The sequence below is a fragment of the Vombatus ursinus genome, unplaced genomic scaffold (assembly GCF_900497805.2).
Source record: "Vombatus ursinus unplaced genomic scaffold, bare-nosed wombat genome assembly UNPS02004691.1, whole genome shotgun sequence".
NCBI lineage: Eukaryota > Metazoa > Chordata > Mammalia > Diprotodontia > Vombatidae > Vombatus > Vombatus ursinus.
The window spans coordinates 1836903-1862394 of record NW_020944469.1 but is presented as its reverse complement, the minus strand read 5'-3'; the positions used below and the strand labels follow the sequence as shown (position 1 = coordinate 1862394).

At 41.5% G+C, this 25492-nt stretch overlaps 1 protein-coding gene across 1 annotated transcript in view; it reads left to right on the top strand.

Moving 5' to 3' along the window:
- Positions 1-25119, top strand: part of LOC114026495 (fibronectin type-III domain-containing protein 3A-like) — an 80870-nt gene extending 55751 nt beyond the window's left edge. Inside the window, exons 12-26 of the mRNA XM_027840220.1 lie at positions 667-788; positions 874-1051; positions 1295-1381; positions 2317-2455; positions 3319-3387; positions 3588-3706; positions 3840-3945; positions 5290-5465; positions 5565-5678; positions 12898-13047; positions 14690-14964; positions 17205-17417; positions 21885-22051; positions 23933-24054; positions 24434-25119. Coding sequence (XP_027696021.1) covers positions 667-788; positions 874-1051; positions 1295-1381; positions 2317-2455; positions 3319-3387; positions 3588-3706; positions 3840-3945; positions 5290-5465; positions 5565-5678; positions 12898-13047; positions 14690-14964; positions 17205-17417; positions 21885-22051; positions 23933-24054; positions 24434-24748 — 2352 coding nt within the window. The 3' untranslated portion in view covers positions 24749-25119. The remainder of the gene's footprint in view (positions 1-666; positions 789-873; positions 1052-1294; positions 1382-2316; positions 2456-3318; positions 3388-3587; positions 3707-3839; positions 3946-5289; positions 5466-5564; positions 5679-12897; positions 13048-14689; positions 14965-17204; positions 17418-21884; positions 22052-23932; positions 24055-24433) is intronic.
- The last annotated feature ends 373 nt before the right edge of the window (positions 25120-25492 follow it).

Sequence of the window (25492 nt, the reverse complement as noted above, 5' to 3'; positions counted from 1 at the left end):
ATATGACATTGCAAATCACTGATCCACCATTTAAATGTTATCACAGTGCAAACACCTGAGCACTTGTAGAAGTCTGAGTACTCAGATGTGCTGGGTTGTTTGACTTCAGTTAAGTACGGGGAGCATCTCTAGATTTCATTGCCCTCAGCCACCCCAACATCCCCACTAGCACAGGAAATCAGTTGTTTGCTGCCGTGACTTTTTATTGTTAGGTATATCAACAAATAGAGAGGTAAGACAGACTTTTCAGCTTACATTCTCTATTGTTTCCTGTTTTCCTTTAGTTTCTTCGTTATTTTGACTCAAAAAACTAGCATAAGAAAATAGTATTTTGCATCGTGACTTAGATGACTATTGCCCGACTACGAATATATGGCAAATTTTCACTGACCCTTGAAACTGTTACTGCCAAAAGTCTTTATTTGGTAGAACTCATAAACTTTAACCAGCTCTCCCTCCTCTGCTCACCTCTTTCTCTTCCACTTTTCCCTCTTCTTCCATTTCTTTTTCTTCAAGCCCCACTTTTCTTTCTCCAGCATCTTCCGACACCCACTCTTATCCTCCCTCAAGTAAATAGCCCCACAAAATAGTTTAAGTTGGGAAACTTTGTCTTCGATAGGATGCTTTAAACACAGCAACTAATATATCATGTTCATGTGTTTTTAGGGGAAGCCTGGAACTTTCAAAGAATGCTATTTTGGTCATCTTAAACAGTACAAGCTAACCAAGCTGTCTCCTTCCACGAAATATTCCTTTAGATTAGCTGCTAAAAATAATTTGGGAATAAGGTAAATTATATTACTTGCCATTTTTTTTCAAGGTTTAGGGAAAAAAAACAACTACTAATTTTATTCATCAATCTATATTTTCCAGTGAATTTAGTGAAACTGTTGCCTTCAGCACAACAGGAAGTGTCCCTCCAGCACCCCCTCCCCCTCAGCTAAATCAAGCAGGAATTACTACTCTGTCACTAGAATGGGGTCCTCCTACTGGGGCAGTTACTGACGAACTGCAGTTTACTTACACACTGGAGATGGAGGAAGAAGGCTCTGTAAGTTGCCCTTCCGTATGACATAGGACTTTTGCTATCTATTTGGAGTATGATGGCCACATTGACACATGTGAGATGCACATAGTTTCCTCTGCTCTGGACCCAACCTAGATTACTTTGGCTCTTAGATCTCAGCCTCTTCACCTGCCTCATAAACCACGAGGGAGCTCCCTTTCATTCCATTTGTAATCATCAGTGGAAAGCAGTTAGCCATTACTAAGTCCACACTTCTCTCCTTTCCAGGGTCATGGTTTCAAGGCTAAATACAATGGAGAAGAGCCCTCATGCACTTTAAAAAATCTTCGGAGGAGCACTTCATATAAATTTAGGGTATGTGCTTGCAAGTGTATATTTTTGTGTATTGGGGTCATTCATTTTTAATCAAAGTATATTTTTAAATGTTTACAAATAACATTAAACGTCAGCAACCAATTAAATGTTTTTCTGACAATCTGCATTTAAGCAAATGAATTTCAATGCAGAAAATGTCCTAACTTTTCAGTCACTTTCTCTAACATCTCCATTAGAAATCAGTTTGCCCATTTGCTCCCACTCACCTTTCCTTGTATATTTTCATTGTGTGTTCTCTCCTCTTCAGGGTCTCCATTTTTTTTTTTTGCTTTGCATTATTTCGTAAAGCTTTGTCCATGTTTCTATTCATCATACTATAAGGTAATGGTATTTGTATGATCATATTCCCTTACATTAATGTAACACAAGTTATTTAACCATTCTGCTTCCCATTTTTACCATCACAGATAATGCTGCTATAAAAACCTATGAAAGCAGAGTTCTTTTTGATTCTTGGTAATATAACAGTGAAGTTATTGGGCCTAAGGGCAGTATTATCTTTGTAACCTTTACTCTGTACAACCAGATTTTGCTTTTCCAAAAAAATTTTACTAATCTGCAGTTTCGCCAACAGTGGCTAAATGCACCTGTTTCTCTGTAACCCCTCCAGCATTGAGTTTTATTGTTTTTAATTATTCTTGTCAATTTGATGGATGTGAGGTAGTACCTCAAAGTTGTTTTAATTTGCATCTCTTTATTAGTGAGGTTGAGCATTTTCACACGATTAATAACACTTTGTGCTTCCTATTTTTAAGTATGTTGTTTTCATTATTTTCTGTAGTGATACACTTTTCTAATTACATCTAGTTTCCAAAGTAACCTGCTTTGTACATTTTTCAGAATCTATTTAGGTATTTGAGGCATATAATGAATGTTTCCAGTGATCAACCAATGTATTCTCTCTACTCAAACAGCTCTTTGCCCACAACAGTGAAGGAAAAAGTAGCCCAAGTGAAGAAGTAGAATATACCACATACCCTGATAAGCCGGGCCCCCCAAGTAAACCATACACAAAAGGGAAGATCCGTGCATACAACGTGAAAGTCGCATGGGGTAATATTTCTGTATTTAAAAATCTACCCTAATTTCCCTAAGTGGTAACATTAACGTATTGAGAAATGTTTGGTCTGATTGTTTGTCTTAGACTTTATTTTCTTAACCATTCTGACATAAAGTTGTTCCTACACAGTTTATTTTAGTAGTTAATTACATTGTCATTCTCTCTTATATCAAGACAACAAAAGTGGCACTTTGTTGTCTAATTCAGATCATGAAATTGTTGGGTTTTATGGTGGACCAGGGAATAATTTCTCTCATGGAAAAGGCACGATTAAGAGGGGAGAGTTAGTGATCAGTGATTCTCAGGCTGACAAGCAACTGTTGACATTATACAGATTGTTTTCTTTCTTTATCTGGGGCCAAAGCAGCTCAGCATTTTCAGTGTTGCATTCGTATTCTCATATAATCTTTTCTAGAGAGCCTAATGATGTTACTTAAATATATTTTATTATAAATGTTCTGGATGGGAGGCAGTTGGGGTGTAATGGCTAGAGGGCTGACCTCGGAGTCGTGGAAATCTGGGTTTAAGTTCTGCCTTTGGACCTATGGGCAAGTCACTTCAACTCTCCGCGCCCCTAGATGACCTGAACGAATTCTAGTGCCCACAAGATCATCTAGTCTACCCCCTCCTTCATTTTACAGGTGAGGAAACTGGGGCCAAGAAAAGTGAAGTTAGTTGGCCAAGGTCACCTAATACTATATTTGATAATCACCAGTCATTTCTAAATAGTTACAGCACTAAACAGAGTTCCACATTGGCATGTGACAAAAAATTATGGCATTAACTAATGTAGTATAACGATAAAGATTTTTCTGTTTATGTAAGAATAACTTTTATATGGAAAATGTCATTTCAGATCCACCTAAAGATAATGGGGGAGCAGAAATTTCTAAGTATGTTTTAGAAATTTCTGAAGCTTCAAATGGTAAGGATTCTTAATGGTCTTATTTTGATTGTAAGGTCAGTTCTGCTCTGGAGTTATTTTATTATGTATAATTGGAACGTATGTGTTAATATTCATTTTCTAAGTGGTTATTTCTTAATAACACCCATAAATCATAGACTCTTACAAAATTTTACTAAGCTGTTTGTAAATGGATGGGATATTTTATGTCTCTCCTGTAGGAAGTACATGGAATGTAATATATGACGGCACTTTGAGAGAACACGTATGTGACCATCTCAGACCTGGTACTTCATATAAGTTGAGAGTATATTGCTTTGGAATTGCAGGACAAAGCCAGGTGAGGAGAAAAATGAAAATAGTTTAAAACTTAGTTTGGTACTAAAGCAAACTATACAATTGTACAAATTAATCCTAAAAGAAATTGAACTTGCATTTCGGTGTAGATATAATGTGTTGTTTCCTTCTGTCAGGCCTCAGATATCCTGTCAATTCACACATCTGCTGTTCCTCCTGGGCCTTGCCGGTCTCCGTACTTGGCCAACAGGGCTAAGCCCAGAGAAATCAGCCTGCATTGGGGTAAGATACCATTTTGTAACCCAACATTTTAATTTTAAATGGGAAAGTGGTGGGGGGGAAAAGAGGGAGAGAAGAAAATTATCTTAGAGTTGTAAAGAAAAACATGAATTCTTTACTGCATTTGGGTTCAACTTTGGGTATAGTTAGGTTAATCTAAGTACAGTTAGTTTAAAATAAAAATACAAACCACAGTGTAGTTACCCCTTTATAATGTGGCATTTAGGAAAAGAACAGTTTTTTATACAATGGTTACTTCTGTTATTCACATTTTTGTCTGGTAAAGGAAGCAGGAATCTTTTAATGACTTCCTTGGATTTCTTTCTTTTGAGAGTTATACCTTTTTCCTAAAAGAGTTTTATATAAATGGAATCATATTCTTTGAACTGAGTCCCACCATGCAGAGTATTCACTTGGGAATTTTTCTGCCCTAGCCCTTTCCATCTGAGAATTTAATCTACAAGTAAGCACTTCAGTTCACTAGGATAAAACTTAGAGGAAGCCTGTTGCGATTCCATTTGTGATGTGAATCACGGCTCCCTGCTTCTTCCAGTTTGTAAATGCTGCTATTTGTGTATTGGGTTTGTTCAAAATAAAAGCATACCTGTGTTATTGTATTTTCAATTATGATATCAGCTCTATATTTAAGCACTGAGTAAACAGATCGTCCCCCGCCCTTTAGCAGCAATGAATGTGACCTTAGCAAATTGTTCTGTTGGTAAGAACTGCGGGTCAGGCAGTGGAGTGTGGTAGGAGGCCGGCCTGGATTTAGGAGATGGAGCTCCTAGGTCCAACTGTGCCACTAACTAGTGATGTCAAGTTAGGCCAGAGTTTCTTCGTTTTCTTAAATGAGAGGCCTGTCCTATAGTTCATTTGTTGTTTGTTTGTTTGTTTTTATAAGCCCTCCTTTCTTCAGTGATTCTTCTTTTGGGGGAAATGCCTGGGAATGGTATAAGAAGATATGCAGCTTTTTTTATTGATTTCACCAGTTGTAGGAAGCTCCCTCTCCCCATTATAAAACTGCCTCTGGCAACATGTAGATCCCTTTTCTTACAATTCATAGCCTTTGAGAATTGCCTGGGACAGTGAAAGGTTTGGCCACTTCCCCACACCAGGCAGGCACCTGAGGCCCATTGGAACCGGGTCTTCCCATGGATACACCAAGCTGCCTCTCAGTGAAGCTAAACCGAATAGAATTTGAAATTTCCCACTACTTTAGCCAACATTTTAACAAGCTGTAATCACGTTTAGAATCCTTCATAATGATTTCTCAGAGAGCCCTAAAGACTATTTTGTACAATAAAGTGTTAAAAGTGTTTTTTAAATGCTTACTCTGTCATTTCCTAGCTCCTCCTGTTGTGAATGGGGGAGCTGAAATAATTGACTATGTGGTAGACATGGCTGAGTCCGACCAAACTGAGTGCAGAAGAGTCTACCAAGGCCCTGGTCTGAGGTGCACAGTGAGCAATCTGCTTCCTGGGAGGACCTACAGCTTCTGGATTAAAGCGGCCAACAAGACCGGGGTAGGGTAACTGCTCTGCTGAATTCAAATCTATCTGTATTTCTCTTCCAATCTGCACGCGCTTTCAGTATTTCTTTTATGCTGTTGCTCCTATCTGTAGTTTGGACCTTATTCGGCCAAGTCTCAGATCTCCACAGCCCCAGGACCTCCCGATCAGTGCGGCACACCTATGTTAACCTGTAAGACTGCTACCAGTGTGGCTGTCAGCTGGGAGGTATGTTATCAAGCTTTTTTCTCTTTGTGTTGCTCATGTAAAAGCTGAGTGGTTCTGTTAGAAGTTCTCCTTGAGGCCTGGGGTTTTCTCTAAGCCATTATCACAGCAAGGTTTGGAATTGAGGGTCCAGACTCTTCTTCCTAGAACACCCCCGAGGACAAGGCAATCATGGAATCACTGGCACTTGTCCTGCCTTCCAGTTCATATTTGAGGTGGGTAATAAATTTGGAGAACAAACTCTGTCGTAGCAGTAAATAAGTGAAATTTTCACGTAATACAGCTAAGATGATAAAATCAGATCACTTTGCTGAATTAGTATAGCACCAAAATTACATGTAATTCAGATTTTGACATGAGATGAATATGAGGTGTGTTATAAAGTAATGAGACTTGTGTATGTTTTTGTCTTTCTGTTGGGGGGGGGGGGGTTTGCTTTTTTTTTCCTATTTGTTTTGGCAGTATTTGTTTTGTTGTCTCTAACAAACATACCAGAATGCATCCTGGATACTTACTCCAACATTACTCAAAACATTCTTTAAATTCCTCTTTTGGAGTTGCCTTCAAAGCCATTTAATTTTGTGGGAAGAATGTGGCTGGCTAGCAACAGCCAGGGGAAGATTGTGGAAGTAATCAGATTAGGGAGCAGTTGTTTAGATTTGGGGTTTGGGGGGAGGTTAAACTAAATTAGATGTGATTCTTTCTCTCTAGACTTTAGCAGAGGGCTCACGGCAAAGACAGGGTACCTTAATTTAATAGTAAATGGCAAGTATTATTGTATGATGATTGGTAATCTTCAAAAGCTTAGGCTTGGAAAAAGCTGAGCCAGTCACATAGTGAGAATGAGGGAAAACAAGAAGAAAATTCATGTGCCCCCTCATGTCCATGCCATGTCAGGAGATCTAGAGAAAGACACTTCAGGTAGATCCCTTGTGTAAGACATGGACAAGAGCTACAAAGGATTGGGAAGCCATGAGTGGGTCATGCTCTACATCAGTGAACAGAATACCAGGTCCCAGACCCATTATGGGACGTTTGGATTGGAAGGTTTTGTCCTCCTAACTTATTTGAAAGTCATTTACATCCCCAGTGCTTAGCACAGGGCTTTACATGGCCTAAGCCTTCATAAATGCCTTTTCATTCATTCATTATGATAAATAAAGACTAGACCTTCATAGATGTTTGGGACTAACAACCCTTTTAATTAAAAAAAATTATGCTAGTCTCCTGTCACTTAATTTATAAGATGGTAGAATTTAGAGCCAGAAGGAGCCTCAAGGATCCTCTCATCCAGCCCCCTCCTTCCTCATTGTTTTTCCTCCTCTACTGGACAAAGTGCCTTGAGGGTAGAGAATGACTTAGCCATTACTGTATGCCCCACAGCAGCCAGCACACAGTGCTTTGTATGTATTAGGCACTGAATGAATGTTTGTTGAATGAATATGTCAACAAAGTTATTTCGTTGACCAAAAAAGTCATTAATATTAGTAAATATCAATTTATATAGGGTGTCCCCAAAGTCTTAGTGCAGTTTTAAGCTTTAAGAACTTCAGAAGTATGCTACATTTAAAAAATTTGAAAGTTTAAATGTCTTTTACACTCAGTTTTGTGAATTCTGAATAATAAATTTTTCATTTTCATTTTTAACCAGACAGGACATGCTGTCATCATGCATTATGTGTGTGATATTTTCTGACCAGCACTTTAATAAACCTGGGATTAGTAGAGGATGTCCTCTTACCTGGCTACCTCAACCACCTGATGGATCCACATTAGATTTTTTCTTGTGGGGTCATGTCAGAACTCTCACATACGCATCAAAACCTTGTTCCTCAGGTGACCTTAAGGCGAGGATTACAAATGCAACCCTTTCCATCACTAAGCAGCTGCTAACAAGTGTTTGAAAATTGACTGAGAAACATACAGCCCAAGATGGTGGTTGTGTTGAATTTTAATAAGAAATATATCAAAATTTTCAAAACCTTGTTAGCCTTTCAAATGTTTTTGTCAGTCTGTAGCCGTTAAAGGTTAAACCTGTACCAAGAGTTAGAGGGAGTATGCAGGATAGAAGGCCAGTCTTGGAGTGTGGAGGAGCTGGGTTCAAGTTCTTTCTCTGCCACCAACCTGACCAGGGCCAAGTCTCTTTAACCTCTCCATGCCCCCAGGCAACTCTCGAAAAAGAAATCACTGATGAGTTTCTGAGTTGAATGTGGAGGAAACTGATACCCAGGGAGTTACCCTATGATTAAATCACTGATCTAGACCAAAAGAAAGATCAATTTAGAAGTACTTTAGCTCAGGCAAGCCAGCCCTTAAACCAGAGAAAGAAAATACTCTAGGAATTCATTTTGGAATTGTTCAAAGGTTCTATTCAAAGGTGATTTTCCTCAATAAGAATCCATTGGGTTTACAGAGGGCTTCTTTTGGAGACGAATAAGTATAACATTCTGTAATTCAATACTCACAGGCATTCCAAATATATGGGGACGTTTGGTCTTCATCTGTCTCAGGAAGAGGAAGGAAATAGTCTGGTGCCTGTTTTGCAGACCAAAGAAATATGACCACAAATTTACCCAGGAGGCAAGGGGGAGCTAATGCCTCCTTGTTTAGTGTTCTGGGATCTGTGCTTGGTGGACCTCTGGGGTCTAACGTTTTGATATTAATAACTTGGATGGCATGCTTATAAAAGTTGCTGATTACACAGCTCAGCAGACTAGTTAAGACATTGGCTGATGGGAGACAAAAAGATCTCGGCAGGTTAGAACAGTAAGTCCCATCTGTTGAGATGATATTTTATAAAGATAAGTATAATAGAGTCTTATCACTAAGTTAAAACAAATCAGCCTTCCAAGTACCAGGTGGGAAGGCAGCAAAGGAGAGGCTTAGTCAGACAACAAGATCTAGCAACTTTAGTGGCGTGACAACATCATCAGACTAATTCCAGGGATGAGGAGGTGATAGGCCCACTTCCACAAGCCACATTTTAGGAAGGACTCTACGGGAGGAAATCCACAGTAGGAAAAGGCCTTGGCCATGCCACGTGAGGATTGTTTGAAGGAACTTGGGATGTTCAGCCTAGCGGGAAAAAAAAACCTTAAGAGGAGACATAATAGCTGTCTTCAGGTATTTGAAGGGATGTCACCTGGAAGAGCAATTAGACTGATTCTCCTTGGCCCCACGGGGCTAAACTAGGAGCAAGAGGTAGAAAATGGCAAAAAAGGTAAATTGAGGCATAAGGTAAAAGAAAAGCTCCCTAATGATTTGACCTATACCAAAATGGTATGGGCTGCCCTGAGAGGTAGGGGAGCAAAGATCTCACTTAAGGACTGCAACAAAATCTTGAGAACCTCCTTTTGAGGATTTTATAGAAGAGATTCTTGTTCAGGTAAAGATTGGATCAGATGGGCTCCAGTGTCCCTTTCTACTGTTGAGATTCTGTGACTCACAGCCTCGGTTTCTTGGGATATAACTGGCAGTAAGGTTGAATCTTGCTGAAATAATTATTACTAGTTGTTTCTCTATGGAATACTTAACAGATCTTAAATTTAGTTAGTGAGCACCCTCTTAGTAATTTAGTAGATGATTCTGAAAAGATGTTATGGGTGCGAAATACACTCTACAGCAGCCAACTCAGTTATGAACCTTTCTAAACTTAGCTAGGCTGGTTCTCAGGTGGCCTTCCTGCAGTCTATCGCCAGGCCCCTATTTGAGGCCTTTCTAGCTTGGTTGAACTTGGTAGAGCCTCTGAGAATAAGAATAACTGACATTTATGTAGCCCTTTAAAGAGACCCCAGGGTTACCTTTAAGTAGGACATTAATGGAGGCTTTACTGAATAGCAGGAAAAAAATTAAATCCCTTTTGCTTCCAAGCTTAACAATCCAATTTAACAAGCATTTATTAGTTGCCAGGCACCATGCTAGGAGATACAAAGACAAAATGAAACATTCCCTCTGCTCAAGAAGCCTGTGTTCTATCAGGGAGAAACAGCATGTACTCATACAGACACAAAATACATACAAAGTCATTTCTGGCAGGAGGATGTATGGGTCTAATATGAAGGACTGTTTGTTAACAATAAACTAGAGATTCCCGATGGCATAAGGTAAGGGTAAAGATGAATGGCAGAGAGACGCTGGAAGGTTGGGGCCTGGAATGAAGGATTCGTGTAAGGGAGCAGCTTCAGCCTAGGCAGTGTCTACAACTTAGAATCTCCATGATCCTGTAAGCCACAGGAAGGAAACAAGTGTTTAGTAAGTGCCTACTATGTGCTAGACAGCATACTAAGCAATTTTTACAAATATCTCATTTGATTCTCCCAACAACCCTTGAAGGTAGATGCTATCATTATCCTCATTTAATGGTTAAGGACACAGAAGTAAATAGAGGTTAAGTCCAGGGTCCCATAAAGTGTCTGAGGCCAAATTTAAACAAAGGTCTTTCTAACTCCAGGCCCAGTGCTCTATCCACTGCAGTGTCACCTAGCTGCCTCTAGGGCATAGGGTAGTAGATCATCACACCTTTCACTGATTTGATTATCAGTCTGGGAAAAAAAAGATGTTTGGGGATGGGGGGTGGGGGGGGAAGGAACGAGGTGTAGTCAGCCACGTGAAGCAAGCTTCTTGGCCCCTGCCTGTCAAGGTGGGGATTTGGTGTAATCCTGGGGCCAGGCTAATTACAGACAGGTGGTAATGTGGTGAATAAAACCCTGGACTGGAAGTCGCCACCTGGGTCTGAGGCCCACTTTTACAGCTAATTGGCTGTGTGACTTTGAATAAATCATTTAATCCTTGTAGATTTCAGTTTTCATATCTATAAAATGAGGAAATTAGATAATTTCTCAGGTCTAATGATAAAATGACTGTGTAAATCAATTTTCAACCATATTTATAGGACATGAACTGACATATATTCTTTTAAAGCTTACAAAGGTTTACAAATTATCTCATTAACCTGTACTTCCTAGAGTTGGCTTCCTTTTTAAATTGAAAGCTTTCCGTCTCCCAGGAGTTGATTAGCCCATTACTCTAAGAGAATAATTTGTGCCAAATGACTGATCTCCAATTGGGGTCAGGGAATCAATTGGGATAGTGGCCTCAAACTCATTTCTGATAGTTCAAGTTGGCCTGCGGAGTAATCATGTATCTTGAAATCATTTTTTCCTCCTTCCTCTCTTGGCTCCCCGTATCTAGCCTATTAACATATGTTCTCAGTTCTTCCTGTATATTATTTCTCCAACTTCACCTGTTTCTTCATTTCCACCACTCTTTTAACTTGCTCTAACCAACACTCCTTATTATCACTAGAATAGCCTCTCTGTGTCCTGGAGAAGTTTAGAGCTGAAAAGGCCCTCAGAGGATGCCTACTCCAAGCCCTTCATTCTACAGAACAAGAAACTTGCTCATGGTCACACTCCTAGTTGGCGGCAAAACCAAGGCTAGAAGAGATTCCTCCACTCCGACATCCATTTTAGCTCTCTGGCATGTTATTCATCCTCTAATTGATCCTATATGCAACAAAAAGTATGAGCTTCATGGGACCTGAGGAGCCATCTAAACCATCATTCTATTATTATTCTTTGGATCGGTAGCTTTTTGTTTTTCTATTACCTTGATTTCTGAACATAGCCCTCCCTAGCCAAGCATCCCTTGTAAACAAACAATAAAAAAGAAGCTAAAAAACTAAAGTTAGGGGTTTTTTTAACTTCTTTAATTAAAAATAGTTTTTAAAAAAAGTTCAGGTTGAATTAACCAACACATCAACTAAGTCTGAGAGTCATCGGGAGATATATCAGTATATATACACCCATAGTCTCCAAAAGGGTAGAAGCAGCATTTTCTCATCACTTCTTTGGGTCCATTCAAATTACACAGCATTTGGTCTTTGCATTTACACTATTAGAATCATTGTGTATGCTGATTTCCTAGTTCTACTTACTTCATGCTATATCACTTCATTTGTCTTCCCGTGTTTCTATGAATTCTTCATATTTAGGGTTTTTTTTTTTTACTGCATTACACTTCATTGTAATCACAGACCACAATTCATTTATCTATTTCACAATCAATGGGACTCTATTTCCACTTCTTTGCTACTACACGAAGCACCATGTGTTTACGAGACTTCTCTTTTCGTCATTGGCTTCCTATGCCTAACAGTGGGAAGTATGATCATTTTAGTATATTACCAGAGGGCAGCTAGGTGGCGCCATCCTGCACAGAGTGCCAGGCCTGGAGACAGAAAGACTCCTCTTCCTGAATTCAAATCTGGCCTCAGACACTTCCTAGCTGTGTGACCCTGGGCAAGGCACTTAACCCTATTTGCCTCAGTTTCCTCATCTATAAAATGAAGCTGGAGAAGGAAATGGCAAACCGCTCAGGTATCTTTGCCAAAAAAACCTCAATGGTGAAGATTTGGACACAACTGAAAAAGACTCAACAACAGCAAAAATCTTACCCCCCCCCTCCTCCCTCCATATAGAGATGAGGAAACGGAGGCAGGGAAAAGCAAAATGACTTGCCCAGGGTCACACAGGTAGTCAGTGGCCCAGTTAAGACTCAGACCAGGTTTTTCTGAGTCTAATTCCAGGACTGTTCCTACTACTGTACTGCTTCCCCCAGTTTAGTCATCACTTTGAGAATCTTAGAGCAGCTCATCTAAAATGATCACAGATTAGTACAACACACTGCCCCCTCATTTTACAACTTAGCCCAGAAACCTAGCCAGATTCTAGAATGCTTCTGCAATGCCTCTTGAATCAACTAAAACCTGCCTGCTCAGTCATTTCCTTGACCTCCCTATCCTCAGCTTGGCTAACGGGAGCCTGCCCCATGCTCTCCTCGCTTCCTCAGAATGCTCTGCAGCTTTCTGCCTCCACCACCTGCCAGTGCATTTTTCCTGGTCTACAATGCTCTCTCCTCTCTTCCATACCATGTCTGTTTCTCCTTTCCTTCAAGACTTAATTCTAAAGGCTTTCATAAAATCTAAAACCGCCAACCTCCTGGCCTCATTTTCTCATCTCCTAAATTACAGCTGAATGCATAAGCCTCTGTAGAGAGCTAGGCTGGTGCTTTACAGGCCCACCTGTTTCTGGCCACTTGGGTTGATTTGCATTTATGTTGGTAATGAGTCTTCTAGTAAGTTTCTAGAGGGAAGGGAGCGCTGTTGCATCTCCTAGAGCCACCTGCCGAGGCACTCAAATTTTGTGTTTGGTACATCTTGCAGGTTCCTCTGTGCAATGGTGCCGAGATTTGTGATTACAGACTGGAGTGGGGCAAACTAGAAGGATCAATGCACGTAATATACACTGGCCCTTGCTTGAACTATGAAGTAAAAGGTCTTACCCCTGCAACTACTTATTTTTGCAGAGTACAGGTATCTACAACCAAGTGACGTTTCCCTCCAAAGTTAGAATTCACTTGATACCGTGACCATCAATGAGTGCTAACTTATGTAGAGCCTTCCTTTGCCCTCTGCCACACTGATCCTCCTGCCAGAATTACTCCTCAGCCCAGAAGGGCTTCTGAGGCATGTGGAAGCAGAGAAGAGGGACATGAGGAAGAATCCCTAATAATCTGGCGTCTCTCCCCACTCAGGGGCCACAGTGGCATCTTCCTGAATTGACCTTGCACTATACTTTATGTTCCCCATAGTGTCTTTCCCAAGTGAACGCACAGGAAATAGTGAGATGAATGAAGATCGCCCCCTTGCTCAACAAACCCCTCATTAGCTTATTAGTCTAAGCTCTTCCTGAGCCGGGCCCCAGCCTACCATCCCAGCTCTGTCTCTCACACGGACTCTCTGCTGTAGCCAGACTATGGCCCAAAGATGTCTCTCAGTTACCCAGATCCTACCAGTCTATCCCTCAAAGCCCAGTTCAGATCTCAAGTCCTCTAGGAACCTTCCCCACCCCCAGCCAGAAGCGCTAGCTTCCTTTTCTGGGCTCCTATAAAGCACTCATTCGGGAGTTTTTACTGCTTCATTTTGTTATTTATAGTTAGACATATTGCAAGTTCTTTGAGGGACCGTGTCTTCTATACTTGTTTTATTCCCCAGCACTCAGCACAGTGCTTTGTACAGAACAGATACTTAGGAAATATTGATGGGTCTGAGAAGAGGACATACCATTTGTGGGAGTAGTCTTTAAGAGTTAAGACATGTTAAGAGTGTTCTACAGATCCCTCAGGTTCCTATAAGGGTCAGTTAACTATGGTTGGGAAGGGAAGGGTGAGCCCTTCAGTCCCCTGCCCCTCTTAGGGGATCACAGCAGCCACCGAAAAGGAGTGGGGGCCAGAGAAACCACCAAGATAGGAATCCTGATAAAGGGGTGAGCCCCGGAACTGGAACCACCGGGAAACAGAGAAGATCAGGGTTTAGCCTAGAAGTCACAAAGCCACACTGTTCAAATCTCATAAGCAAAGAAAGCCCTGTGAGATTAGGTAGCCATCTCAGTTTGGGCATTTCCTATATTTGTAAGAGATGAATGCATTTAGAGTATAAACATAACAAAGATTTTTCTACTCAGTTGGAAGATCAAAGGTCCCAATGCCAACTCATTACTCCTTCATTCCTGCTTCCACATGTCCACGTATCTCAGGAGTTCTAATATGGCCCTGGGACCCTAATGAATCAACATGTGTAAGGAAAAACCATTTCCTGGCCATTCTTCTATCTGTCAGACTTAGAAACAGCCACCCAGCATTTCATAATGGGGAGGGTTTTATAGGCAAGAAGAGCTCTTAGCTCATTCTGCTTAGCTTGGGAATATGATGATGGCTGTAGAATAGATCAGAAGTACCAGAATAAGACTGAAAAGGAAGTTTTTCAGCCTTAATTACCAATGTGTATGTGCTTCACTGAGCTAGCTCTACAGTCTGTAAACAGCGTGTCAGCTCTCTATTTAGCACTGGGGATTAAGGGTTTGGGTTCATGGCGAGAAAATTTTTTTTAATGATGTTAGATTTCGGAACAAAAACCAGTAAGCTACTAGTGGACTTTAAAAACACCTCCTTTTCAGGCCGTGAATATGGCTGGAATTGGCATGTTTGGGGGAACAGGCATAGTAACAACACCAGCATCGGTGCCAGGAGCAATGTCACTGCCACGACTGCTCGAAGGAAAGATCCCTCTTCCTTTGGCATCAACTTGCCTTGCTCTTCAGTGGGATGAACCCAACTGCCATGGGTCAGAGATCACTGGATATAACATAGAATATGGAGAAAGACAGATTGTAACTGTGGATCGAGTCACAAGCTATACCCTCGAAAATCTGCAGCCGGACACTGTGTATAGGTAAGTTTCTCATGTTACGCGGGGCCTTTCGACTGCCTGGTTTTGTTGTCTGTTTGTATTTCAGTGATGTTAAGTACATTAGGCACCTGCTGTCACGAACACCTTATCAGTCCCCTCCATTGTGGAACACCATCTGCCTGGGATTCTGTGTTCTTCGTTTTCTTCTCCCCATTTAGCATCTATCGAGGGAAATGGATGTTCACGGCAGGGGGTGGAGGGGACAGAGCTAGTGGACTTCAGACTCATGGTAACTGAATGATGAAGGGTCCTTGACTTGGAGTCCGAAGAGGCCTGGGGCTGAATCTCACCTCGGCCACTTGCTCCCTCTGGGACTCGGGCCTGCTTATTTCATCTCTCTGAGTTTGAGTTTGCTCATGTGTATCACCTCCCACAGAGGAGCGCTGTGCAGATCAAATAAGCTAATGTGTGCAAATGCTCGGCAAACAGGTGCTAACGACATCGATGTCAACATGGGCTTCCAGGGTCCACACTACGTAGTGCGTCTTCAGCGTATTTTCAGTTGTACATAAATCCCTATGTGTTCAATTGCTTAGAGGCCAGTGTGGATTGAGTTTCTCTGTGGATCAGTTAGCTTTGCTATACACAGATACCTTAGCCCTAGCTGTCCTTCAGCTGACCCGTGTATGCCATGATTTCAAGTCCTCTCATCCAGCTGATACCTATAAGACCTTAGAACAGTCACTTGATGTCTTTGGGCCTCAACGAGATGACCTCTAAGGTCCTTTCTAGCTCGTCTAGTACGATGCTGTGACCACGCAAGTTGTCTTCTGAATGTAACCTGTTTGGTTATGACCTTCCTAAAATGTGGCACCCAGAACTGAGGGCCTTCCATTACAAGGGAATGTGTCCTGTGAAGTTTGGATTCAGCCAAAGGGCCGCACTCCAGGCTGCAAGTTCCCCACCCCTGAACTAGACCCACAACTCAGATTCAACCCCCTTTGACTCTTCCCTCTCTCTCACCCAGTCAGTTGCTAAATCTTATTTATTCTGCCTTCCCAATATCCCTTGTGTCTCCCCTGCTTCTGAACACAAGTTATATTCACAAATCCAAAGTAGCTTTGGGGGCTGACACCAGGTCTTTTTCAAAGATATTGCTGTCTGGCTCTAACTCTCCCCTTTTGATACGTAGTAATTGTCTGCTTTTGCCCAAGTTCAGGACTTCCCATTGATCACAGGGTCAGAGATTTAGAACTGGAAGGCACCTTAGGCCCCTCCTTGTTTTATGTACAATGCCCAGAAAGGCAAAGAGACTGCCCAGCATCACATAGGCAGGGGCAGGATTTGAGTGCAGGTCCTCTGACCTGGTCCAATGCCCTTTCCAATGGACTGTGTTGCCTCCCTCCCTACTCAGCGTATACAAGGCGAAGGCCTTGGCCCCATTTTACTATCCTCTCAAGATAATTTTCTGTCTCAGTTCTGGAGAGTCATTTCTCACTCTCTATCATTAAATTCAACTTAAATTTGTTTATATGAACTCAAATTCAGAACAAACACAGAAATACAAGAATTTTTCATTTTGCCAATATTTAGTCCACTTGCCATGGACTCGGAAATGTATGGAGCTTTGAAGAAAAGGGAGAATTGGTCTCCTTACCTACACTGTTTGTCTTGCTGTCTGAAAGCCCTTGATAGAGTGAGTGTCACGCGAGTACACCCTACCTATGTCATTCATTGCTCCTGAAAAAGCACAATTTCAGGAGGCAGTTAATGTAGCAAATTACCACCTAAATGATATTACCATGGTTTTAATTATAATGTATAAGTGACAGTACCACAAAAAACCCTGTTAGTCATGACCAGATTATACACATGTATCATGATAAAGATTTGATTATCATAAAAACCAGTACATAGGTGTTAATTTTTAGAAGCATGGGGAAAAATCCCCATTCTTACTTTCAAAGGTTGGTGGGGTTTATTTGCCACTCATTCATCATTGGAAGAATTAAAGGCAAAACGGAGCTGGATTTTCTCTTCTCTCCACTATGACATATAACTCTGTTGTCTGTGATAGCAGGAAACATGATTATTCTTGAGAGGAACTGGAAACCACTGAAGCCCTCTTTCCTTTTCTGATAAAGAATAATGCTCCCCAATGATGAGAAACTTAATATTTTGCTTCCTAAAAATTTACCTTCCAGATTTCAGAAGGAAAGATAAGTGTATTATAAACCTTTGGTACTGGTGAATTAACATTTCTTCTCTCCTTCCCTATCTAGAATTAGAATACAAGCTATCAATAGTTTGGGACAGAGTCCTTTTAGCCAATCCATTAAAGCCAAAACAAAGCCACTACCTCCAGAGCCTCCTGTGCTTGAATGCGTGTGCTTCAGCTATCAGAGTCTAAAATTGAAATGGGGGGACGGGCCAAACAGAATTTCACTCTCCAACTCCATACAGTTCAACTTGCAAATGGAAGATAAGACTGGCAGGTGAGCTCTTTATTATTTTATATGGGTGAAAACTCTGTTTTCTGTATGTCCGGGTGGTTTTATAAACTCAGGAGCTCATTTATCCTGTGGATGTATTCTCTTTGTAGAACCCATCACAGAAGGTGAGAAGAGAATCAAATTCCTCGTCCTCTCCCCCTTTAGGGTTCCCATCTTGACTTCCCTTTTTCTGTTAGGGATGCTGTGGGGTGGGGCCCCACAGGGGATAATGGGAAGTATAACGAAGTTAGTAAATCAGTCCTCGGTGCTAATTTCCTGAGATACCTGTGCTCAGGGGGACTTCATCTTAAGTCTGTAAGGAGACCTTAATGTCTGTTTACAGACAAATAGTAGGCAATGCTTGACTGGACACTCTATTTTTGTAAAGATGTTGGACCTTAAGGTCATTGTGAGGAGAACTGAATCAAGGCACAGTACACAGAGGCTGGGGGGGTGGGGGGAGGGATCAACAAAGCTGTGCTGGACTCTCGGTGAGACAAACACCGAGTGGTGACATCCAGCTGCAGCACATGCAGCCGTCAGCACCCACAGGGAGAGGGAGAGCTCCCGGCTCAGGTACCTGCCATATCGTCCTTCCAGTCACCTAGACTTGAAAACATGGAAGTGCTCCCCTCGCCCCCTTGTGCCAGTTAGTCACCAAGTCCTTTTCATTCTTCACAATCGTATCTCTTTCATCCATTGTTATATTCCCATTCCCCGCCTACCATCCTTATCGCTTCGTGCCTGGATTCTTCCCTCTACAATTCATTCCGTGCCTCATAATCACATGAATCTCTTTCATCATATCATCCCACTGCCTTTAATGTTTCTTCATTCCCATAGCATGGCGTCCAGATTCTTCAGCTTAGCATTGCAACTCTTTATTCCCTACCTCTGGCCATACTGTCTGTCCCTCAAATGTGCCATTCTTCTAGAGCTTACCTAACGTTGTGGTCTATCAGTGCCTCACCTCACACATACAAATCCTGCCCTTCATTTAAGACCCAATTCACATCCCACCTCTCCTCGGAAGCCTTCCCCTCTGATCACTCTAGCCTCCAGAGACTTTGGAGCTCCTGTTAGATTGTGTTACTTATTTTGGCACTCAAGTGTGTGTCCATTCCTGCTGCCTCACTAGGCTGTAAGCTCCTAGAGGATGTTTCTTTACATATTCCCCATAGTGGCATATGGAAGGCTGCCAAGAAATATTTCATTTTTACCAGCATTTATTTTACACACACACACATACACCACCAGCCAGATGCTGGGGATAGAAAGACAAAGACAAAGCCTTCCCTACCCTGACATTCCCCTGGGGGCTGAATGGCCAGACAGTTAAGCACCTTCAGTATGCTAAGTGCTGGGGATACAAAGGAAAAGCAAGGATAAAAAAGTCCCTGCTTTCAGGGAGTGGAAAGGGGGAGAAAACATGAAAATAACTGTGGACAAACAAGACAGAAACAGGATCAATTGGGGTCAGTCACATAAGGAAGGTACTAAGGAGAACATGGAGAGACTTCTCTCAGGAGAGAGGGAAGCTCCAGCTTGAACAAGGCCACGGAAATTCCGAAGCAGATGAGGAGGAGAGAGAGTGAAAACACAAGGCACAGGAAGGTGGCATGGGAATAGACTGAAGAGTAGATGGAGTGCAGTAAGGTAGAAGAAGACTGGCAACACCTCTACCTTCAACATCCACCCTCCGGCCCCTCCCCCACAACAAGCAACAGAGAATCAGAAAGGCCTCTTGGAGGTGGTGACATTTGAGCTGAACCTTGAATGAATCATGTTATAGAAACAATGACAGAACAGCAAAAGCTCACCGATTCAAAGTTAAATCCAAAAAAAAAAAAAAAACCGAAACAACAGTTTTTAAGCTCTCACTTTGTGTTCAAATCTGAGAGGGCAGAGATGAGAGAGGAGAGAGTTCTATAACTGCCTTTCAGGAACCTGCCAGTCTTCCAGGGTGGGTGGGGTGAGAGAGATGGAATGTGGCCACAAACACCTAAGCGTGATAAAAGTGCAAAGAAGAGGCCCACACAGAGGTCAGGAAAGATTTCTGGAAAAATAAGCCCTTAAGTTGAATCACAGGAGAAGAGATTTAAACAGTTGGGAGTGGGGCAGGGTGGGAGGATGCCTGTTCTAGGCATGCATTGCAAACCTGAACCAAGGTAAAAGGCGAATCATCCAAGTGGGCTGGAATATAATCTACTTGAAGAGGGAGTTGAGGCCAAGAAGATAATGGGGGGGGGGGGGGCCCTGGGGGCTAGGATAACAAGTTGATACTTGTTACACCAGGCAGTGGAGACCACTGAAGACTTTAAGGCAGACGTGACATGATCAGGGCCACACTTTGGCAACAGTGTGAAGAATGGATTGGGAATGAGAGAGACTGGATGGTGGAAAACAAGTTAAAAGAAAAGGGAAGTTCTGAGGGCCTAGATGAGGGTAGTTGGGGTGGGGTAGGAGAGGAGACATAAGAGATTACTGAAGTAGAATCTATAGGACTTGACAATTGATTGGACATAGGAAAAATGAGAGAAGAAAAGTCGAAAAGGACAAAGTTTCTGTTGTTATTGCTTTTTGTTAGGCAATGGGGTTAAATGACTTGCCCAGGGTCACACAGCTAGTAAGTGTCAAGTGTCTGAGGCTGGATTTGAATTCGGGTCTTCCTGACTCCAGGGCTGGTGCTCTATCCACTGCCACCTAGTTGCCCCCAGGACAAGGTTTTGAAGTCCGGGTGACTAAGAAAATGGTGGACCATCAGTAGAAGTAACCAAGTTAGTGAGAGGAAAGCAAGATGCTGAATTCGGTTCTAGATATAATTTTGTTGTGTCACGGACATCCAAGTGGAAAGAGCCAGCAGGTGTTTGAAAAATGCAGAACTGACGCTCTGAGAAGAGGTTGGGGTTGGTAGTATTTGGGAGTCATCTACATACAGGTGAGTCCATTGGGTTCATTTATTCCCATGGTTTATAGACAGCAGGAGACAACAGGATTTCAGAGTTGTGACCTCAAACAGCATCTTGTCCCTTCATCATACCTGACAAGTCTGCTTACAGACTTACAGATAGCCTGCTCCACTTCGGCCCTAATTGTTGGGAAGTTTTTTTTCCCCAAATCTGCCTCTTTTCAACTTCCACCTGCTGCTCCTAGCTGTTAGCTCTGACCTCCGGGGCCAAGAGGAAGAAGTTGCATTCTGCTTCTATTTCACATCCCTTCCAATACTGGAAAGCAACTCTCATCCCCACCTGTCCCCTGCCACAAAGTCTTATCTTCTCCAAGTTGCCAAGTGGAAGAGTAAAGTAAAAGAAATCTGTGAAAGATGGAGCCAGAGAAGGAGAACTCCAAGGGATATGAGAACCACGAGAGGCCCAGGGAAAAAAAAATGTCAGGAAGGGGAAGGGAGGAGTGAACAGTGCCCAACACTATAGAAAGGACAAGGAAAACCAGAACTTGGAAAGAGAGAAGTCGCTAAGCAACCTTGGAGGAAAGAGTCTGTAAAGTAGTGGTTATGGAAGCCAAGGATTTCGGGTGGAGGCATGCCAACTCCTCTTTTTTTAAAATTGTCCATGAGAGGACAGGAAAAGAATAATAGGTTGAGGAGTCAAGTTCTAGGAAAGTTTTCCTTTAGATAGGGCTTTCTCTGACATGTTTGTAGGCAGAGGGGAAGTAACTGAAGATTCAGAGAGAAAGGGTGTATTTGATGGAATATGGTCATGGAAGAAACAGAAGGGGGACGAGATTCAAGAGCACAGGTGGAAGCGGTAGCTTTGATAAGAAGGACCAGCTCATCTTCCAGGAAAACGAAAGGAAGGAACAAAGGATAGGGAGGGACATAGCTTTAGCAGCTCAGCTGGAGGTGAAGTCATCAGGTGAGAACAAGCAGGTGAAAGGTTCTGAGTTCACACACACAGAGATATACAAATCCTTTGTCCTGTTTTCTCCCCCCTCCCCAACTCTGGTACTTCTCTCTGAATCTGTGCACTTTTTCTTTAGTGGTGAGAAGACTGGCATGTCATCATGGTTCAGTCAAATGTTGAACATCCCTTTCCACTGCCAAGTTCGACACCTTGACATTTATAGCTGGAGCCAAATTACAGGCCTCTTAATGTATTCTGTGACCTTGCAAGGGATCTTATTAAAATGAAACTCAATTGATTTGTATTCCTAGTGAATAAACATTGCCTTGTGTTTGAATAAAATTTAAACAAGACACCTAAAAAGCCAACAAGTAAATAATTATGTCAGGTTGCTAAATATTGTGACCAAGTTTATGTGAAAATGTCATTGGTGTTTTGGAAGAGTTTTTTTAAGAAAGTTTTAACAAAAAGTTGTGTATTTAAAGAAAGAATTCTACTATGTAAACCTTTAAATAAAAGCTAACCAATAATTGATATACATAAGTTTCTATGAGCAGAACTGGGTGAGTGTTTAAAATGTTTCATTAATGCTGCTGCATTTTTCTTTCAGATTTGTTACACTTCTCAATGGCCCTTGTCATACATACAAAGTTCAAAGACTGAGTGAATGTACTACTTACAACTTTAAAATACAGGCATATAATGAAGCTGGTGAAGGACCATTTTCTGATATTTATACCTTCACTACAACCAAATCTCCACCAGCCCCACTCAAAGGTAAGTATTTTAACTATGTCATTAAATGTTATCTTAATTTGAACTTCTATACCTAGTATATAAAAAACTGGCAGTAAAGATTTAAGTATCTGACAATATCAAGGCAGTGTTGCCACCAGCAAGATCAAGTAGCTTAATTCTATGAGGCTCCTTAAAATAGGCTTTTATCTAGTAGGACAGAAGGCCTCTTCCAGTGACTCACAGTGACATGAAGAGTGACTCGAGGTTTTCCAAAGCTTTGTCAGCAACAAGCTCCAGGAGAGCTCACTTACCAAGAGGAAAAGGTTTCAACTATAGGTGGAACAACAGTCTATCTGTTGTCTGACTCTTGAAGACCATCCGTAAATTATAGAGGTTCCGGTCTTTGTCACTGGTGAGAATACCCACACCAATGACATCACAGACCCAAGTAAGTGTTAAGGCGCCCGTATGATTATGGATTCAGAGGGCAATATCACTGTCAATCAGTGCCAGGGCCTTAATTCTGTGAGACTCCTTGAAAGATACCTTTGTATTACATAAAACAGACAGATAAAAGATTTGCTGATGACAAGAGTTGTAACTGAGGATGGTTATGGTCTGTTCCTCATTGCTGAAGGGAGTACCCACATTGATAAGATCATGAATCATTCAAGGATTTGAAGAGCTTTTTAAAAAAAAATGTTATTCCTTACTAGATAAAAATGCCAATAGGAGATGAGCTTTGAAGTCCCAGTTGTGAACTTAGTTCAGTTGCTTTCTATACAGTCTTCCTGGTCCTCCTGACCAGGGTTAGTAAAGTGTGACCATACAGAGTTTTCCTGCTGTGCAAAGCCAAGTGCCCCATAGCAGCAATCAAGCCCTGCAGTCTGGTTGCATCAGCTCCTTGGTCTAACCATGCTAGACATTTGAGCAGTAATTCTAGTGCAGAAGAGGTATTCAGATACTAATAGTAAGAAAATGTATACAGACTAGACCTACAATTTCATTGGTGTTACAGAGAACTTCCAAGTGAGGAAACACCCTCCACCAATGCAGGTTAGCACCTTCTTTGTATTGCCTTATCGAGTTACCTAGGGCACTAGGGGGTTAAGTGACTTGCCCAGGGTCACACCACCACTATGTGTCTGAGGCAGGACTTGAACCCAGAGGTCCCTGACTTAAAGACTTGCTCCCTTTCCTCTCCTTTATGGAGATAATAATGGTATATGTGATCTCCTTTGATCCTTACAACTGTATGTGAAAGTGCTTTGGAAGGTAGGTAAATAGAATGGAGGGGATCCATGCTCTCATTGGTGGGAATACTGCCTCCGCTAGAGAAGAATACAAGCCAACTAAGGCAAGGATTATCCCAAAGTCATAAAACAGGATTTGCCGCAGCGGACTGCTCACCCCCTCAAGCACACAGATGACTAGAAAAGGAGGTGGGCCAGTTCATGTACTGAGGGTGAGGCTTATCAAAGGGACAAGCTGAGTGTTCCACTGGGATCCACAAAATAGTGGGACCAGAGGAAGACCTCCAGCACACTGAGTAGATCTTTTCTAGAGAATTTACCCAAAGACCTTTGGAAATAAGAGTGGAGTTATGAGAGTGCATGGCTAGATAACGATCTGCCCCACGGAAGAGAGCATGGAGCCGTCCAAGTATGAAGTAGGAAACATCAAGGCCTTACTGGGTGATTCAAAACCAACTTTAACTGACTTGGAATGCTTAAATTCTTGGCGTTTTATTTAAACTATGAAGATCCTTGGATGTAGGATATCAAAAGGTTTTTACAATTAGAATCATAAAATCAATGAAGGTATTTATGGCAGTCCATTTTTGAGAGGGTCTGATAAATGTCAAGTTCTGTAAGAAAAACGGAACCTCTGAATTTAGAAGGAGTCTCCCTTTTTTTCCAGCACCCAAAATATGTCAACTGGGAGAAAATCTTTGTGAGGTTACATGGGAGCCTCTACCCCCTATGAAAGGAGACAGCATTGTTTACACTCTCCAGCTCCTCAGTGGGAGAGGAGCCGATCAGGTAACTCACTTCTGGCAAAACCTTGTTCTTCAGATTGGTATGATGCTATCTTGTTGGTATGGATATAAGGTAATCTGTCAGGAAGTGCATCTTCCCTAATTTTATCTCCCCTATCCCTTTCCCCAAGAGATCTTAGCCCCTACAGAGACACCCAGGCCTCTGTGGAAATAGTTTCTTCTTTTATCTGTCTGGTCCATAGCTTACAATATGCATCTCTATGAAAGCCTGTTCCCCAAACAAACGGAAATTAAGGTATTTAATAGATATAATTGTTTCAGTAAACCAGACTGCTTCAACAATAAATACCCTGGACATTAGAGATTTTGGTTATTCCCTAGGAAACTGGATTGTTCTTATCTTCAAACTCCTTTTTCTTTAGGTATACAAGGGGCCAGATACCTCATTCTGTTTCACAAATTTTCAGACCAACTGTGAATATCGATTCCGGGTATGTGCTGGTCGACAATATCAACATAATGGTGGATTACAAGAACTATTAGGAGCCTACAGTCCCAGTACAGTATTTTCATCTCAGAAGAAAGCTATAGACCCACCCCAGGGTGAGGCGACAGCAGAAAATAAAAACAAAAAGAGGTGTTTAACCGATGATCAGTTCGCTTTCATCCTGGTCGTGGCATTCGCGATTATCGCTGTTTTGTGTGCTGTTGCCATTCAGTACTTTCTAATCAAATAACTTGAATAAAAATATTTTGCAGAGTCTGTACATTTCTGGTTCTTTGGCAAAGTCTATCTCAAATCATAGCTGAAGATGGTTGTGTAAGATTCCTGTGTAGATTTGTTTCTCAAATGTCACTTAAAAGCTAGGGATTATATGGGCCGAAATCTTGCCACGGATATGTAATTGGCATTAAAATACTCCTGGGTCTTTTGTAACCGGCTTTTATATTGTAAGAGAAAAGCAGAAGTACTGCCTTAATATGTAACTGCTGGGCCCAGAACATCCAACAAGGTAGAAAAATAGATTGATGTTAAGTCCTGCTAAGTACATTTGAGAAAGTGGTAGCAGTTTTTGATTTCTTAAGGAAGATTTGATACAGTTTAGGATTCGTGAATTTTCAATGATAAGTGTTTCTTTTGAGCATAGTATTGTTACATAGAACACTTCTAAACCTTTTACTGAAAATATTGCCTGCCTTGATTTGTGGTTTTGTGAAATGATTACTTTACAATTTTGTTTTAATATTGAAATTAAATACTTAATATCATTTAAAGTACTATGCGAGGGTACCAATAATTTTGGAACTTTACTTACAACAAGACATAGAGAGAAATGTACTGTACATGTCAGACTACTTGCATTCTTCTGAAATATTGTAAAATGTGTCTTATAACCCTCTGTACTGTGATTTTTTCTTTCAAAGTAAAGTTTCCAGCGTTTCTAATCAATTTTGGCCCAGCATAAACTTCACTTTGCAAT